This window comes from Chlorocebus sabaeus, chromosome 20 (assembly GCF_047675955.1).
Source record: "Chlorocebus sabaeus isolate Y175 chromosome 20, mChlSab1.0.hap1, whole genome shotgun sequence".
Taxonomy (NCBI): domain Eukaryota; kingdom Metazoa; phylum Chordata; class Mammalia; order Primates; family Cercopithecidae; genus Chlorocebus; species Chlorocebus sabaeus.
In genome coordinates, this window is record NC_132923.1 from 127,698,008 (window position 1) to 127,715,961 (window position 17,954).

The following is a 17,954-nucleotide window of genomic DNA, read 5'->3' on the forward strand; positions in this document are numbered from 1 at the left end:
CAAAATATCATTAATTCTCCTCACTGCTTTTAAAATTATAGTTATTTGACCAGTTGTTATTAGACATTAATGTGCTAACACTCTCACTGGCACATTACTACTATCTACTATGACATACTACTACTGTCATATCTACCACTCTATACCAAATTTGGCTTTATCAAGTATTTCGATCATTGTATTTCACTATGATTGGTTAGCTTCGTAATCCCATGTAATTTATGCCTTTATCCTGAGAATCCAGAGAGTTCACTAGACTGGCAAAGGGGTTTGTGGTATAACCAAGGTTATGGGCCTGCTCCAAAGGCTTGCCTAGCTTCCCCGTGCACAGTCAACTCCATGACACACATTGTCCTGGCCCGACATTCACACCGAGTCTGCACCTCACGACGGGTTTATACCAGTAGTACTGCCTTCTCACCACCAGGAGGCACTGCTTCACCCGAGTCACAGAAAGTCCTGGGCAGGTTAGAGCTTCCTCCCTCCCGTCTTCATCCTAACCAGGGCTGGCATCAGAATCCTCTGGGAGACTTTTTTCCTTCCTTCCATCCCTCCCTCCTTCCTTTTTTTTTTTTTTTTTTTTTTTTTTGGAGACGGAGTCTCACTGTCTTGCTCTGTCGCCCAGTCAACAGGCTGCAGTGCAGTGGTACGATAGCTCATTGCAACCTCCGCTTCCTGGGTTCAAGTGATTCTCCTGCCTCAGCCTCCAGAGTAGCTGGGACTACAGGTGCGTGCCACCACCTGCTAATTTTTGTATTTTTAATAGAGACAGAGTTTCACCATGTTGGCCAGGCTGGTCTTGAACTCCTGACCTCCAGTGATCCTCCTACCTCAGCTTCCCAAAGTGCTGAGATTATAGGCATGAGCCACTATGCTCAGCCACTTCCTTCCTTCCTTCCTTCCTTCCTTCCTTCCTTCCTTCCTTCCTTCCTTCCTTCCTTCCTTCCTTCTCTTCCCTTCCCTTCCCTTCCTTCCATCCCTCCTTTCTTTTTTTCCTTCCTTCCATCTCCTTCCTTCTTCCCTCCCTCCCTCCTGTCTTCCTTCCTTCCTTCCCTTCTCCCTCTCCCTCCTTCCTTCCTTTTTTCCTCCCTTTTAACTTTTTGTTATGAAAAATTTCAAGCATACAAAAGTATATGAACCCCACAGAGAGCCATCAGCGACTGCAGTGATCGTCTGGGGACCCAAGTCATTTCTGCATCCGCCTGGGAGCCCTCTAAAGATACAGATGCCTGCCCTGCCCTATATGGGCGATCAGAGCCTTAAAGTTTACAGAGCTCCCCGGCTGTTTGGGAACCACTGTCACAGCCTGGCCCCTGCCTCCCAGACCCCTGGTGACCACGCATGGGCTTCCAGCAGCCATTCCCACACACATGAGCGTCTGCCCATGTCTGCCCCAAGCCCTGGGCTCACACTCCTGTTCTCTTGCTTGGGCGCCACAGGAATTGGGGAACAGTTGACTCCTGTTCCCTGCGCAGCCTCTTCCTGTGACTCTGAAAGCCAGAGTGAAGTAACACCCATCAGCCTTGCCCTTGAGCAAGCAACCACAGCCACATTTTGCTGGCACCAGGCTCATGGTGTGGCCTCTTCCTGTGATGGAGGGCAGGCCCTGGGTTGGCAGTGTCTCTGCGTTTCAGACTGAAAGACATCGTCAAGCTATTAACGCTTGGTTCTGAGTGTCCAGAAAGATCCCGGTTATGAGCTGAATTGTCCCCCATCCCCATCCATATATATTTTTTCTTTTCTTTTCTTTCTTTCTTTTGAGACTGAGTCTCGCTCTGTCGCCCAGGCTGGAGTGCAGTGGTGCAATATCAGCTCACTGCAACCTCCCACAGTGATTACAGGCACCCACCATCATGCCCGGCTAATTTTTTATATTTTTAGTAGAGACGGGGTTTCGTCACGTTGGCCAGGTTGTTCTCTCATTAGTCCGGCTCCTCTTCACCCAGGCAGCTAGGAACTGCAGGGCAGTGGCCACGCCGGGAGCTGCTGCAGTGGAAGAGCTGCCAGGACCTGGCTTTTTTTTTTTTTTTGAGACGGAGTCTCGCTCTGTCACCCAGGCTGGAATGCAGTGGCACAATCTCGGCTCACTGCCAGCTCCGCCTCCTGGGTTCACACCATTCTCCTGCCTCAGCCTCCCGAGTAGCCGGGACTACAGGCGCCCACCACCACGCCTGGCTAATTTTTTTGTATTTTTAGTAGAGATGGGGTTTCACCGTGTTAGCCAGGATGGTCTCGATCTCCTGACCTTATGATCCGCCTCGGCCTCCCAAAGTGCTGGGATTACAGGCGTGAGCCGCTGCGCCCAGCCAGGACCAGGCTCTTTCTGAGGTGTGTGCAGGTCAGAGGGCCGGGTGCATAGCAAGTGGGGGCAGCAGCCTTCAGTGTTGGGGTAGGGAGGGGCAAGGCTCAAGGTGATCAGGGAGAGGTTAAACACACCCCACTGAGACCAGAGGGCTCCTGGAGGAAAATACACCCACCAGATGGGGTCCCTTGAAGAGGAGGCTCCTAACTCCAGCAACGGTGCTGGCCAGGCTTGCCCGATTCTTTATCTGTGTGGCCTAATGGTCACGTGAACATGCCAAGGGGTTGCAGGGCCTCCTTGGGGATGCTGGAGGTTCACCGTTGCTCACTGTGATGGTTAATATTGAATGTTAACTTGATCGAAGGATGGAAAGTATTGTTCCTGGGTGTGTCTGTGAGGGTGTTGCCAAAGGAGATTCACATCTCAGTTAGTGGGGTGGGAGAGGCAGACCCACCCTCAATCTGGGGGGCACCATCTAATCAGCTATCAGCTCGGCCAGAATAAAAGCAAGTAGAAGAACATGGAGAAGGCCAGGCAAGGTGGTTCACACCTATAATCCCAGCAGTTTGATGCAGGTGGATCACCTGAGGTCAGGAGTTCCAGACCACCCTGGCCAACATGGTGAAACCCTGTCTCTACCAAAAATGCAAAAATTGCCGGACATAGTGGTGTGACTGCACTCCAGACTGGGCGACAGCACGAGACTCCACCTCAAAAAAAAAAAAAAAGAAGAAGAAGAATGTGGAGAGATTAGACCAGCTTAGCCTCCCAGCCTACATCTTTCTTCCTTGCCAGATGCTTCCTGCTCTCAAACATCGAACTCCAAGTTCTTCAGCGTTGGGACGCAGACTGCCTTCCTTGCTCCTCAGCTTGCAGATAGCCTATCGTGGGACCTTGTGATTGTGTGAGTTAAAACTCCTTGGCTGGGCGCGGTGGCTCATGCCTGTAATCCCAGCACTTTGGGAGGCCGAGGTGGGTGAATCATGAAGTCAGGAGATCAAGACCATCCTGGCTAACACGAATGAAACCCCGTGTCTTCTAAAAATACAAAAAAAATTGGCTGGGCGTGGTGGCGGGCACCTATAGTCCCAGCTACTCAGGAGGCTGAGGCAGGAGAATGGCGTGAACCCGGGAGGCGGAGCTTGCAGTGAGCTGAGATCACGTCACTGCACTCCAGCCTCTGGGTGGCAGAGTGAGACTCTGCCTAAAAAAAAAAAAACAAAAAAAAATCTCCTTAATAAACTCCCCTTGGCCGGGCGTGGTGGCTCATGCCTGTAATCCCAACACTTTGGGAGGATGAGACAGGTGGATCATCTGAGGACAGGAGTTCAAGACCAGCCTGTCCAACATGGAGAAACCCTGTCTCTACTAAAAATACAAAAATTAGCCAGGCATGGTGGCGTGTACCTGTAGGCCCAGCTACTCAGGGGGCTGAGACAGGAGAATCACTTGAACCCAGGAGGCGGAGGTCACAGTGAGCTGAGATTGTACCACCACACTCCAGCCTAGGCCACAGAGCAAGACTCCATCTAAAAAAAAAAAAAAAAAAAAAAAAACACAAAAAAACAAAAAAAACAAAAAACTCCCCTTTATATTTACATCTATGCTATTAGTTCAGTCGCTCTAGAGAGCCCTGACTAAGACACTCACCATGGTCCCCAGGCAGGAAGGAGCAGCATGAGCTCCCTCCCTTCATGATTCGGGCAGTGATCAGTGGCAAAGCCTGTACCATACTCACCTTTCAAACAGGGAAATGAGGAAGGTGGCCAGCCCAAGCTGAAAGTCCCTCCTCTGTTCCAGTTTTAAAACTACATTTGTGGCTTGTGACTTACGTTGGAGTTGACCTCAGAAAAATCATTTCAGATTCCTCCAAATGAGAGACACCAAACTGTCACCTCTAGTGTGCTTGTCGGAGGAGAATCTTGTGCCAGTTCCTGGGGTGAGAGGAGGAGGAGGAGGAGAAAGTAACCCAAAAACTAGCTTTCTCCGGGGGCTGCTCGCCACTGTGATGGGGCCTTTCTGGGTCTGGGCCCTAGCTCTGCAGCCAGACAAGTAGGGTGAAGTGAGGTTGTGATGATGTGTGAGGACATGGGACATGGCCCCCTTGGACACTGGACATGGCGCGGCAGACAACTGCCAGCTGGCTTGGCACAGCCACTAGAGAAACAACTCAGGGTCCAAAGAAGATGCATCTGGGTTTCTTACCAATTCCCCCAAAGATGAGGCAGGAGAGGGGGGTCCTGAAAGACCGGAAACCGAAAATGTGGCTAATGGGACATCCCACACCATCTGGGGCAGGGATCATCAGAGACAGCTCAGAGCCTGGGGTTTCTCTAGGCTTATTCTTCTCAGTCAGACCTCCCCAGAGTCCCCCAAGGAGGAGCGGAGCCCCAGGAGCTCTGAGAGTCCCAGGGTCAGGAACCCCAAACTCCCTTTAGTGGAGACCATGCTGGGCTACTTCAGATCCCAGCTGCGATGGGAGTCACAGTTCCCACCTCCTGATAAATGCCTGGACCCATCTAGACAACATCCATGACCCTGGACAGTGTAAAATTAGCTTCACATTTAAATCTAAGCAATTTGAAGCTATATCATTGCACGTCTTTCACAGTTTTTCCCTAGGTGTAGGAAGTATGAAAGTTCTTTGAATGTTGTTTCCCAGTGCAAAGAAAGCCAAGCAATTTCCTGATGAAAACGGTCTATAAGCGAGGGTGGGAGGTGGGGGAAAAAACATAAAAATAAATGCTTGTAAAACAGCCAGCTGCTCACCTGGAGATTTAGGCAAAGCACTTCAATCTCAGTAAAGCAGGAAAGATCTAGTCAAAATTGATCTGCTGACGAAGCAGGTTGCTACAAGACCTCTCGTGTGCCCCATCTCCTCCCACTCCTCCAGATACCCCAAGGATTAAATGACTGAGCTCTGGGGAGGCAGAATCCATTCCAGACTCTTGCCTTGCCGTAGTCCAAAGCCCCAGGCTGATTGCAAAAGCCAAACTTAAAGCTATTTCCATCAGAGAAAAGCTGAGAGGCTTCATTGACAGAACTCTCAGCCAGGTTCTGTTTATGGTCTGGGGTCCTCTCAGGAGGAGGTCAGGGGTCTTTTGAACGATCACAAGTGACTTGGAAGGAAAGCAGCTGCTCTTAGCTCTCTGCAGAACAAACTCCACAAATATGTTTGCTTGCACTGCTGAGAACTGTGTATAGTAACTTTTTTTCTGATTAAAAAAGAATCTATGCTTATTCCAGCATTGCTTCTAATAGCCAAAACCCGGAAACAACCCAAATGTCCAAAAACAATAGAATGGATAAATAGACAATTATTTATACAATGGAATTATTTATACAGTGGAATACTATACAGTAGTGAAAATGAATGAATTGCGTGTAGCAAATAGTAAGAGGTTGGATGAATGTCACAAAAGTAATGTTGAACAAAATACAGAAAACACAAAAGGGAACAGAGAGTATGATTCCGCTTACATAAAGCTCAATGACAGGCAAACTGCACTGTTTTGTTCAGGGATGCATATATGGATGGGTAAGAGCAAGAGCCTCCAGTAGTGGCTCCTACCTGTAGTCCCAGCTGCTTAGGAGGCTGAGGCCAGAGGATCCTTTGAGCCCAGGAGTTAAAGACCAGCCTGGGCAAAAAAAAAAAAAAAAAAAAAAAAAAAGCAAGGAAATGACTGAGGGGGAAGGGGTTCGGGGGAGGTTTGTAGTATGCTGGTAATGTTATATTTCTTGCTCTGGATGGCTGTTTATAATTATCTAATAAATTGTACGTTTGTATTTTAGGCATTTTTCAATATGCATATTTCATAAAACAATTTATTTTTATTTTTATTTATTTATTTTTTTGAGACAGAGTTTCACTCTTGTTGCCCAGGCTGGAGTGCAATGGTGCAACCTCGGCTCACTGTAACCTCTGCCTCCCAGGTTCAAGCGATTATCCTGCCTCAGGTTCCAAAGAGCTGGGATTACGCCCTGCAACCATGCCCAACTAATTTTGTATCTTCAGTTGAGATGGGGTTTTGCCATGTTGGTCAGGCTGGTCTCGGAACTCCTGACCTCAGGTGATCTGCCTGTCTCGGCCTCCCAAAGTGCTGGGATTATAGGCGTGAGCCACCATGCCTGGCCTTTATCTTATTTTTGTATGAGATGGAGTCTCACTAAGTCGTCTAGGCTGGCCTTAAACTCCTGGCCTCTCAAGTGATTCTCCCATCTTAGCCTCCCAAAGAGCTGGGATTACAGGTCACTGCACCTGGCCAAAACAATTTTTTTAAAGTTAGATATACAAAGATAATATTTGCTTTCTATGAACCAAACGCGAGATCAAACCTAATGTACACCAAAAACTATAAGACATCACTGAAGGAAGTTAAAGAAAAGTTAAATAAATGGAAAGACATCCTTGGTCCATGGATAAGGAGATCTCATATTATTAATATAGCATTATTCTCCACTTTTATCTACAGATTCAAAGCAATCTCTATCAATCTTTTCCATTTCTTTTGCAGAAATGGAAAAACTGATTCTCAAATTAATAGGGAATTGCAAGGGGCATCGGATAGCCAAAACAATATTGGAAAAGAAAAACAATGTTGAAGGGTGGGGCATGGTGGCTCAAGCCTGTGATCCCAGCACTTTGGGAGGTTGAGGCGGGCAGATCACTTGAGGTCAGGAGTTCGAGAACAGCCTGAGCAACATAGTGAAACCCTGCCTCCACTAAAAATACAAAAATTAGCCAAGTGTGGTAGTGGGCACCTGTAGTCCCAGCTACTCGGGAGGTTGAGGCAGGAGAATCATTTGAACCTGGGAGGCGGAGGTTGCAGTGAGCTGAGATCAAACCATTGCACTCCAGTCTGGGCAACAGAGTGAGACTCCATCTCAAAAAAAAGAAAAAATAATCTTGAAGGACTCACTTCCCAATTTCAAAACTTACTACAAAGCTACAGTAACCATAAAAGTGAGGTGCTGGAAAGAAACAAAACAGAGATGCAAACCTTCATGAGTTTGGCATAGGCGATGGTTTCTTAGACGTGACAACAAAAGCACAAGCAACCAAAGAAAAAAATGGACAAATTGGACATCCTCAAAAACCACTTTTTTCCTTTGAAATACACTATGAAGCCGGGCGCGGTGGCTCAAGCCTGTAATCCCAGCACTTTGGGAGGCCGAGATGGGCGGATCACGAGGTCAGGAGATCGAGACCATCCTGGCTAACACGGTGAAACCCCGTCTCTACTAAAAAATACAAAAAACTAGCCGGGCGAGGTAGCGGGCGCCTGGAGTCCCAGCTACTCGGGAGGCTGAGGCAGGAGAATGGTGTAAACCCGGGAGGCGGAGCTTACAGTGAGCTGAGATCTGGCCACTGTACTCTAGCCTGGGCGACAGAGCGAGACTCCATCTCAAAAAAAAAAAAGAAAAGAAATACACTATCAAGAAAGTGAAAAGACAACCCACAAAATGGGAGAAAATATTTGCAAATCACACAGCTGGTAAGAGTGTAATAACTAGAATACATAAAGAACTCTTGCAGCTCAACAACGAAAAGACAAACCAATTTAAAAATAAGAAAGAAAATTGGCCAGGTGTGGTGGCTCACGCCTGTAATCCCAGCACTTTGAGAGGCTGAGGCGGGTGGATCACTTGAAGTTAGGGGTTTGTGACCAGCCTGATCAACACGGTGAAACCCCGTCTCTACTAAAAATACAAAAATTAGCTGCGTGTGGTGACTGGCGCCTGTAATTCCAGTTACTCAGGAGGCTGAGGCAGGAGAACTGCTTGAACCTGGGAGGTGGAGGTTGCAGTGAGCCGAGATCACGCCACTGCACTCCAGCCAGGGTGACGGTGTGAGACTCAGTCTGAAAAAAAAAAAAAAAAAGAAAGAAAAGAAAGAGAGACAAAGAAAAGAGAAAGTTAGTTGGATAGACATTTCTCCAAAGAGGGTATGCAAATGTCCAATACACACAAGGAAAGATGTTTGAGGTCATTATTCATCAGAGAAATGCAAATCTAAACCACAATGAGGAACAACTTCACACCCACTATGATGACTATTATCACAAAGATAATAAAAAACGTTGGAAGGCTGGGTGAGGTGGCCTCACACCTGTAATCCCAGCACTTTGGGAGGTCAAGGCAGGAGTTTGAGACCAGCCTGGGCAACATACTGAGACCCCATCTCCAAAAAACAAATTTAGTAGGGGCTGGGCAAGGTGGCTCACACCTGTCATCCCAGCACTTTGGGAGGCCAAGGTGGGCAGACCACCTGAGGTCAGGAGTTCGAGACCAGCCTGGCCAACATGGTGAAACCCTGTCTTTACTAAAAATACAAAAATTAGCAGGGCGTGGTGGTGTACACCTGTAATCCCAGCTGCTCAGGAGGCTGAGGCAGGAGAATTGCTTGAACCCAGGAGGCAGAGGTTGCAGTGAGCCTAGATCGCACCACTGCACTCCAATCTGGGCAACAAGAGCAAGACTCAGTCTTTAAAAAAAAAAAAAATTAGTAGGGCATGGTGACATGCACCTGAAGTCCTAACTATTGGGGAGACCAATTTGGGAGGATTGCTTGAGCCCAGTAATTTGAGGCTGCAGTGAGCTGTGGTTGTGCCTGCACTCCAGTCTCGGTGACAGAGACCCTGTCTCAAAAAAAGTGTTGGAAGAATGTAGAGAAATTCCTCATACATTGCTGGTGTAAATTTAAATGAAACGTACAGTCACTTTGAAAAACACCTTGGCAGTTCCTCACAAGCTGAAATATAAAGTTGCGTATGGCCCAGCAACTCCATTCCTAGATATACACATAGGAGAACTGAAAACATACATCACAAAAAACTTGTATGCAAATTTTCATAGTGATATTATTCATAATAGTTAAAAAGTGTTAACAACCCAAATGTCCATCAGCTGATGAATAATAGCTAAGTAAAATGTGGTACATCCTGCTGAGCACGGTGGCTCATGCCTGTAATCCTAGCACTTTGGGAGGCTGAGGCAGGCAGACTGCTTGAGCTCAGGAGTTCAAGACCAGCCTGGGCAACACGGTGAAACCCCATCTCTACTAAAATAGAAAAGAAATTAGCCGGGTGTGGCGGCATGTGCCTGTAGTCCCAGCTACTCGGGAGGCGAGGCAGGAGAATTGCTTGAAGCTGGGAGGTGGAGGTTGCAGTGAGCCGAGATCATGCCACTGCACTCCAGTCGGGGCGACAAAGGGAGACTCGGTCTATACAAAAAAAAAAAAAAAAAAAAAAGAAGGGGTATATCCATATAATGGAATATGATTGGGCAGTAAAAGGAATAAAGCACTGCTGTATGCTACGATGAACCTCAGAAACGTGCTAAGTGAAAAAAGTCAGACATAAAGGCCACAGAGCATATGATTTTACTTATAGGAAATGTACAGAACAAGCAAATCCACGGTAAAAGAGTGGTTGCCAGGGCTTAGGGGAGAATGACTAAGGGCTAACGGCTAAGGGATAAGGATTTCTTTTTGGGGTGATGACAATGTTGTAGAATTAATGATAATAACGATGGTTGCACAAACTTGTGAACATACTACTGAATTGTTTAGTTAAAAGGGCCAATTTTGCGGTATGTGAACTACATCTTAATTGAAAAGTATGAAATTTTTAAACAAGAAAAAGCCGCGCCCGGCCTAGCATTTCATTTTTTAAAAATCACACCTAGTTAGCTATTTTTTTAAAAAAAAACAACATGTTTATTTTAAGAAAAGTTGGAAACACGGGCTTCCCCACGTCACCACCACCAACTTGTGAACACGTCGGGATCACGGCTTAAGTAATGAGGATCACACCCGAGAGCTGCTTCTGTTGCTAGTGGAAAGAACGCCTCTGATCCTCACGCCCTTCCACTCACAACACACACAGAAGCTGGCTGAAAAGAGGGAAAGTAACACGAGCCCTAAAAATGCCAGTCCTTCCTCTCACAGGACTGGACGTCCTAGACACCTGGCAAGAGCCGGGGTGGGCCTGGCAGAGTGTGGAGGGACAGGTGCTGGGACCTGGGGGGCCCGGGGATAGGGCTTAAGGGCTTAGGGGCTTAGGGACGTGGTGTGAGGGCGTGGGCGGGGCTCAGGAGCCTCTGGCACCCGGTGGAGCTTGGAAGCCGCACGGGCGTGGAGGGGGCGGGGCTCAGGGCCCGGAGAAACGGGACGAGGAGGGGCACCTGGGCGGGGCTCAGACCGGGATATGGGGGGTGGGCCCTGGGCGTGGGCGAGGCTCAGGACCCAGAGCCCAGATGGGCGGGGAGCGGCCGGACGCGGGTGGGGCGGGCGCCTAGACGCGAGCCTCGGGCGTCTAGCTGCCCAGACGGCGGCGGCGGTGGCCGCACGCGCGGCCCGGCTTCTGCCCTCCCGGCGCTCTGGCTCTTAGTCCCCCACGCCATGCCGCAGGCCGCGCCGCCCACCGAGCTGGTGCCGTCGGAGCGCGCAGTGGTGCTGCTGTCGTGCGCGCTCTCCGCGCTCGGCTCGGGCCTGCTGGTGGCCACGCACGCCCTGTGGCCCGACCTGCGCAGCCGGGCACGGCGCCTGCTGCTCTTCCTGTCGCTGGCCGACCTGCTCTCGGCCGCCTCCTACTTCTACGGAGTGCTGCAGGACTTCGCGGGCCCGTCGTGGGACTGCGTACTGCAGGGCGCGCTGTCCACCTTCGCCAACACCAGCTCCTTCTTCTGGACCGTGGCCATTGCGTTCTACCTGTATCTCAGCATCGTCCGCGCCTCGCGCGGGCCCCGCACAGACCGCCTGCTTTGGGCCTTCCATGTCGTCAGGTGGGTGGCGGTGGCGCTGCTTTTCCAGTAGCCCCCGACACAGGCCGACCCCTCCCGGTCTTGCCCTCCCAGAGGCCACGTCTAGTTTGGACCCCCCTACCCGCAGCGAGCAGTGCCTGCTGGCGCCCCCGGGGCAGCCCTGGGCCAGCGGGAGGAGGCCAGACTTACCCGAGATTCGCTCCCGAGGGAGCTCCTCTGTGCCTGCCCCAGGGCACAGCCCCTTGGGGTAGTGGGGTCAGAGTTCGCCCCCAGAGCCGGGCCGTGTTTCCTTGGACGGGGCAGGGGAGGACACTCTGAGCCCCTTGTGACCTGCTGCATTGTGTCCTGGCCGTGTCTGCTGCCCATGGGGAAACAGGCTGGGAGACAGTTGGGTAACTGTCCCGGGCTGGAGAGCCGGCAACTCCTAGTCCTACGCCACCACCCACGCCAAGCCACAGTGAGCTTGGTGCACTCCGCCACTCCCAAGCTGCCCTGCCTCTGCTGTACAAAGGACTGTCCTTTTTATTCTGTCTTTGGTCGTTTCTAAACTGAGGCCCCAGCCCCTTGTATTTCTGTTCTTGGTGATCTTGACTCTCCAGAGTTCAGTTGTTCTGAGATTGAGGTCGGGGGCGGAGGGCTGCTCTGGGAGTCTCGGAGTCCTCCTGGAGGCTCTCTGAGAGTGGGGAAAAGCCGAGACCTTACTCTGCGGCTCAAGCATCTTTCACATAAGCCTCGCTGAAGAATGTCAGGTTTTGAAAATCTCTGGGGAATGTCAGGTTTTGAAAATCTCCTAGCGTCCTGTGCTGAACTGTGGGCAGGAATCCTAGGGGCTGTTTTCCTTTTCTCCTTCTCCCAGATCAGAGCACCAGATACTGCCCTAATTATAGGTCCTTTCTATTAAAAACTTAAGTGCCTTCCAAGGACTGCGAGCACAGTCAGCACTTTGGCAGAGACAGGTCACCTGGGTGTCACACGGTGAGGCTACAGGGCTGTGAGAGTCGCTTGACCTTCAGTTGTGCACTGAGGCCGGCTGGTTCTTGAGAAACAAAGTGACCTGCTTCTCAGCTGTGCAAGTAAAAACTCTTCGCAACACATCATTCAAACTATGGCTCAAATGCTGCAGGGCCCCACGGAATGGGGCCCCGCCTTGCTTTCCCGGCAGCATCCCGTCTGACCCTGTCTGGGTCCCGTGATGACTTGGCTGGGTGTGGGCAGCGAGTACTCGGGAGATCGTGTGTACTTGAAAGGAGTCGAGGCTGTACCTATCTTTGCAAGAACCTGTTCTCTTTCCCTTCTTGTCTTTAAAAATATTCAACGTAGTATATTTTTTAAACGATAACAGAATCTGGTCCAGCTTCTGTGGAAAAGAAGGATTGCCCAACAAACCTGAGTTGGGGGTTTTTCTGTTTGGTTCTCATTAGGGACCCTCTGGGGGGTTTTCTGTGTTGTTCAGGAAGGGCTTCTTTGATAAAGAAGTAGGCCCAGCGTGGTGGCTTGTACCCGTAATCCCAACACTTTGCGAGGCTGAGGCAGGAGGATCGCTTGAGCCCAAGAGTTCAACTGGCCAACATAGTGAGGCTTTGTCTCTACTAAAAATTTAAAAATTAGCTGGGCATGGTGACGCATGCCTGTAGTTCCAGCTACTTGTGAGGCTGAGGTGGGAGGATCGCTTGAGCCTGGGAGGTCGAGGCTATAAGTGAGCTATGACTGCAGGCAGAGCAACACCCTGTCTCAAACAAGACAGAAAAAAAAAAAAAAAAAGAAAGAAAGAGAAAAAAGAAAAGAAAAAACAAGCAACTTATTCATCTTGTCTGTTGAATGTGACCTGCCTGCCTTTAAAAGAAAGTAAAATTACCTGTATCCAAGCTAGAGAGGGAGTTTGACAATTTATTCTCTGGAGTTCTCAGCATTCAGACTTCACTAGTCTAAGGGAATTGGTTAAACCTGTCTAACAGGTTCATCTGTTGACCTAGATCTTCCTAGACTGTATTGCCAATGACCTTACTAAGGACTCTCCAGTGTATTTCCAGTAAAATTTCTTTGGAATATTAGTTTATTGTTTGCAGGATCTATTGATGTGAGAAATACCACCTTCAGGCATAAATACGTGATTATCCACTTTTTAACCATTTCATACTGCTGGAATTCCATCCTCTTCAAAGCTTTCAGTTTTGGAAAGTATTTTAAAATATGACAACACAAAAGTTGATATCCCTATTCTAATGTGCATTTAAGAATTCAATTTTTTTTTACCACAAATATCCTGAAAAATGGACAAAAGACATACTCAAGCAAAATAGTAACAGCAGTTGATAAATATCTATCATATACCATTAATACTCAAAGCAGTGCAAGTTATAACAATAAGGTACCATTTCCTCATTTAATTAGGAGGAAAAAAATAGTAAGGCAGGGCTGGGTGTGGTGGCTCATGCCTGTAAATCCCAGCGCTTTGGGAGACCAAAGTGGGCGGATCATTTGAGGTCAGGAGTTTGAGACCAGCCTGGTCAGCATGGGGAAACCCCATCTCTACTGAAATTGCAAAAATTAGCCAGGTATGGTGATGCATGCCTGTAGTCCCAACTACTCAGGAAGCTGAGGCAGGAGAGTCGCTTGAGCCTGGGAAGTGGAGGTTGCAGTGAGCCACAGCCGTGCCACTGCACTCCAGCCTGGGTGGTAGAGCGAGCCTCCATATCAAAAAAAAGTAAGGCAGAATACAAACATGATAAATGCCAGTTTCACTGGCATTTTTCTACAGTATTATTGATGGTGTAAATTGAAATAGTCTTTGTAGAAAATATTCGGTTCATACCCCTTGATCCAGTAATCCTATTTATCAGAGCCTAGTCTAAGGAGATAATCTAAAATACGTACAAAGCTTTATGTACAAAGCTGCTTGTGAGGCACTTATCATGGTGAGAATTTGGAAGTAACCTCAATGTCCAGAAGTGGGGGAACAGGAAGTTAAGCGTCTACCCTCCCCTTCTGAAATGGTGTGCACCTCTTAGATACTGGTTTTGAATTCTGTAAGTCTTTTTTTTTAATGATACGATACAATGCAAAGTGACAGAAACCATCGCTAAAACTGATTACAGTCACATAAAGGCAGGAGGTTAGAGAGAATCCTGCACACGCACAAGTTCCTAGGAGAGCACCTGCGTGGCCGCCTGGGGCCCCATCATTATACCTACCGTGGCCCCCTTTCCAGAGAGAGGAGGCAGTTTAGACCTCATCCTCAGGAAACCATATTTCAGCATGAGCTGTGTCTGGCCCCTGATGTTTGCAGAGTGCTGTTCCATTCATTAGCCCACTAATCACCAATAACCCAACAGGGCCAGGGGTGGTAGCTCACACCTGTAATCCCAGCACTTTGGGAGGCTGAGGCAGGAGGATCACTTGAGCCCAGGAAGTTGAGGCTTCACTGAGCCAAGACCACCACTGCACTCCAGTTGGAGTGACAGAGTGAGACCCTGTCTCAAAAAAAAAAAAAAAAGAAAGAAAAAGAGGCCGGGCGCAGTGGCTCAAGCCTGTAATCTCAGCACTTTGGGAGGCCGAGGCGGGTGGATCACAAGGTCGGGAGATCGAGACCATCCTGGCTAACATGGTGAAACCCCGTCTCTACTAAAAATACAAAAAAAAAAAAAAAAAAAAAACTAGCTGGGCGAGGTGGCGGGCGCCTGTAGTCCCAGCTACTCGGGAGGCTGAGGCGGGAGAATAGCGTGAACCCGGGAGGCGGAGCTCACAGTGAGCCGAGATCGGGCCACTGCACTCCAGCCTGGGTGACACAGCGAGACTCCGTCTCAAAAAAAATAAAAGAGAAAGAAGAAGAAAAAAAAAAGTAACCCAACAGAATGGATGGGTGGGGCGATTACCCTCATAGCAGATGTGATGGCCCAGAGCTACATAGCTAGTAAGGGAGAGGCTCAGGGTTAGAATCTACTTCTGACCCAGCCCAAGACTCCTTTTAGGAGTCTGTGTTGTCTTTTGGCTGTAACAGTTTTTAAAAACTGAAATACAGTTTCAACAATAATTTATTTTTAGGCTGGGCGCGGTGGCTCACGCCAGTAGTCCCAGCAGTTTGGGAGGCCAAGGTGGACGGATTACTTGAACCCAGGAATTTGAGACCAGCCTGGGCAACATGGCGAAATCCTGTCTCTACAAAAAATTTAAAAGATTAGCAGAGCATGGTAGTGTGCAGCTGTAGTCCCAGCTCCTCAGGAGGCTGAGATGAGAGGATCGCTTGAGCCCAGGAGGCAGAGGTTGCAGTGAGCTGAGATTGCGCCACTGTACTCCAGCCTGGGCGACAGAGCAAGACCCTATCTCAAAAAAATTAAAAAATTATTTTTAGTTTTCCAGATTTCCTAAATGTTACCATATCAGCTTTATCCTCTCCAGTTACTTTTTTCTGAAACCATTTAAGAGTAAGTGACAGGGCCTGGGTGCAGTGGTTTAATCCCAGCATTTTGGGAGCCCAAGGTGGGAAGATCACTTGAGGCCAGGAGACCGGCCTGGCCAGTATACTGAGACCCTGCCTCTACCAAAAAAAAGGAGAGAGAGAAAAAATTTAAACATAAAATAAGAGTGACATACTCAATACTTCAGTATGTATTTCCAGAAGACAAGCACAATCTCTTACTGAACCGCAGGCATCTACCCAAGCAGGAAATTAATACTAAACAATACTGTTACCTGATTGGTGGACTTTATTGATATGTGTGTGTGTGTGTGTGTGTGTGTGTGTGTGTGTGTGTGTATATGTTTTTTTTTTTTTTTTTCTTTTTTTCCCACTCGAGACAGAGTTTCACTCTTGTTGCCCAGGCTAGAGTACAATGGCGCGATCTCTCGGCTCACTGCAACCTCCACCTCCCACGTTCAAGTGATTCTCCTGCCTCAGCCTTCCAGGTAGCTGGGACTACAGGCATGCGCCACCATGCCTGGCTAATTCGGTATATTTAGTAGAGATGGGGTTTCACCATGTTGCCCAGGCTGATATCAAACTCCCGACCTCAAGTGATCCACCCACCTCTGCCTCCCAAAGTGCTGGGATGACAGGCGTGAGCCACTGTGGCCGGCCTTTGTTGAGATTTTTGTCCATGGACTAACAGTGTCCCTGATAGCAAAGGAAAATCTTGGCTTGTATGTTGACTTAATTTTAATATACCTTTATTTTCCTTGCATCTGAAACACTTCTGCCACCTTTCTTGGTGTTCTATGATGCTGACATTTTTGAAGAGTACAGGCCCGTTATTTTATAGAATGCCTCTCAATTCAGGTTTGCCTGGTACTTCCTCATAATGGGTTCAGGTTCTGCATTTTTGGCAGGATATCCCAGAAACATGTTTTTCTCATTGCTTTCTACCTGGTGGCCAGCAACTTGGACGTATTCCCTTACTGGTGATGTTAACTCTGATCACTGGGCTCAGGCTATATCTGCCAAGTTCCTGCACTACAAGTTACTAGTTTTCCTTTTGTAGTTAAGAAGTGTCTTGCTGAGAGACGTTGGTGGTTCGAAACAGCCTATCACATCTCCAGCTTTCACCCAAGGGTTTCGTGTCCATTCATTCTGACAGCATTTTGAATTTTTTGGTGGCAGTTGCTTTTTTTTTTTTTTTGAGACAGAGTCTCACCCTGTTGCCCAGGCTGGAGTGCAGTGGCACAGTCTTGGCTCATTACAAGCTCTGCCGCCTGGGTTCCTGCCATTCTCCTGCCTCAGCTTCCCGAGTAGGTGGGACTACAGACGCCTGCCACCACGCCCGGCTAATTTTTTTTTTTTTTTCGTATTTTTAGTAGAGATGGGGTTTCACTGTGTTAGCCAGGATGGTCTTGGTCTCCTGACCTTGTGATCCGCCTGCCTCGGCCTCCCAAAGTGCTGGGATTACAGGCGTGAGCCACTGCGCCTGGCCGGCAGTTGCTTTTTTAAGGTTGTGTGAGATACTCAGTGTTCAGGGGAAGTCCCTGTGTTTGAGAAGTCCCTTTCTACTGTGTCTTAGCTGGTGAGGCGGCTGCCACAGATGTCCCATCTTTGACTTTCATGTGGTGTGCCTGAGTGGCTGCGTGTTTACCACGCCCACCTGAGGGAGGCCAGAGCTGCGGGGAGGGGTCATTTCTCCGCCTCCCATATAAGGGGACCTCCTTTCCAAGAGCGGCACAGCCCTTCCTGCCCGCACGGTGGTGGGCACCTGCGTGATGCCAGATCAGGGTCAGCAGGGGCGAGGTGACCACCCGCTCCACCAGGACCTCCATGGTGCCAGGCATCAGCTGTGTGACCTGTGAGCATGGAGGGGGGGCAGCTAAAGGGTCGGGGCAGCTCATTTGGGGGTCAGAAGGAAGGGTCCTGGCCGACCCGGTTTTCCTCGGGCGTCTCTGAGTTTCTTCTGGTCCCGCTGAGCTAAGGGCGGGTGTGGGTATGACTCCAGCAGGGTCCAGCCCCCGTGCCTCTCGCACACATGCTCCACCCTTTGGAGTTTGCTTAGGGTTACAGAGGAAGCAAGAGTCTGTGACCCCCATGTTTACTATAAAAACTCTGCTCTGGGGGGAGCGGGAAGTCCCAGTGTAGCAAAAAGGGGAAACCTGGGCCTGGAGCTGGAAGGTTCTCGGAGTTCTCTAATTTGTTTTTTGTTTGTTTTGAGATGGAGTCTAGCTCTGTCACCCAGGCTGGAGTGAAGTGGTGCGATCTCGGCTCACTGCAACCTCCATCTCCCTGGTTCAATTGATTCTCCTGCCTTAGCCTCCTGAGTAGCTGGGATTACAGGCATGCGCCACTATGCCCAGATAATTTTTTTGATTTTCAGTAGAGACAGGGTTTCACCATGTTGGTCAGGGTAGTCTTGAACTCCTGACCTCGTGATCCGCCTGCCTAGGCCTCCCAAAGGGCTGGGAATAATAAAAT

General features: G+C 49.0%; 1 protein-coding gene across 3 annotated transcripts in view; it reads left to right on the forward strand.

Moving 5' to 3' along the window:
- Nucleotides 1-17,954, forward strand: part of GPR157 (G protein-coupled receptor 157) — a 74,487-nt gene that overhangs the window by 40,797 nt on the left and 15,736 nt on the right. The window contains exon 1 of one of the 3 annotated variants that reach the window (XM_007980647.3): nucleotides 10,390-11,086. The exons of the other annotated variants lie outside the window; for them this stretch is intronic. Coding sequence (XP_007978838.3) covers nucleotides 10,704-11,086 — 383 coding nt within the window. The 5' untranslated portion in view covers nucleotides 10,390-10,703. Of the gene's footprint in view, nucleotides 1-10,389; nucleotides 11,087-17,954 lie in introns of those variants that run through there. 3 annotated transcript variants of the gene reach the window in all.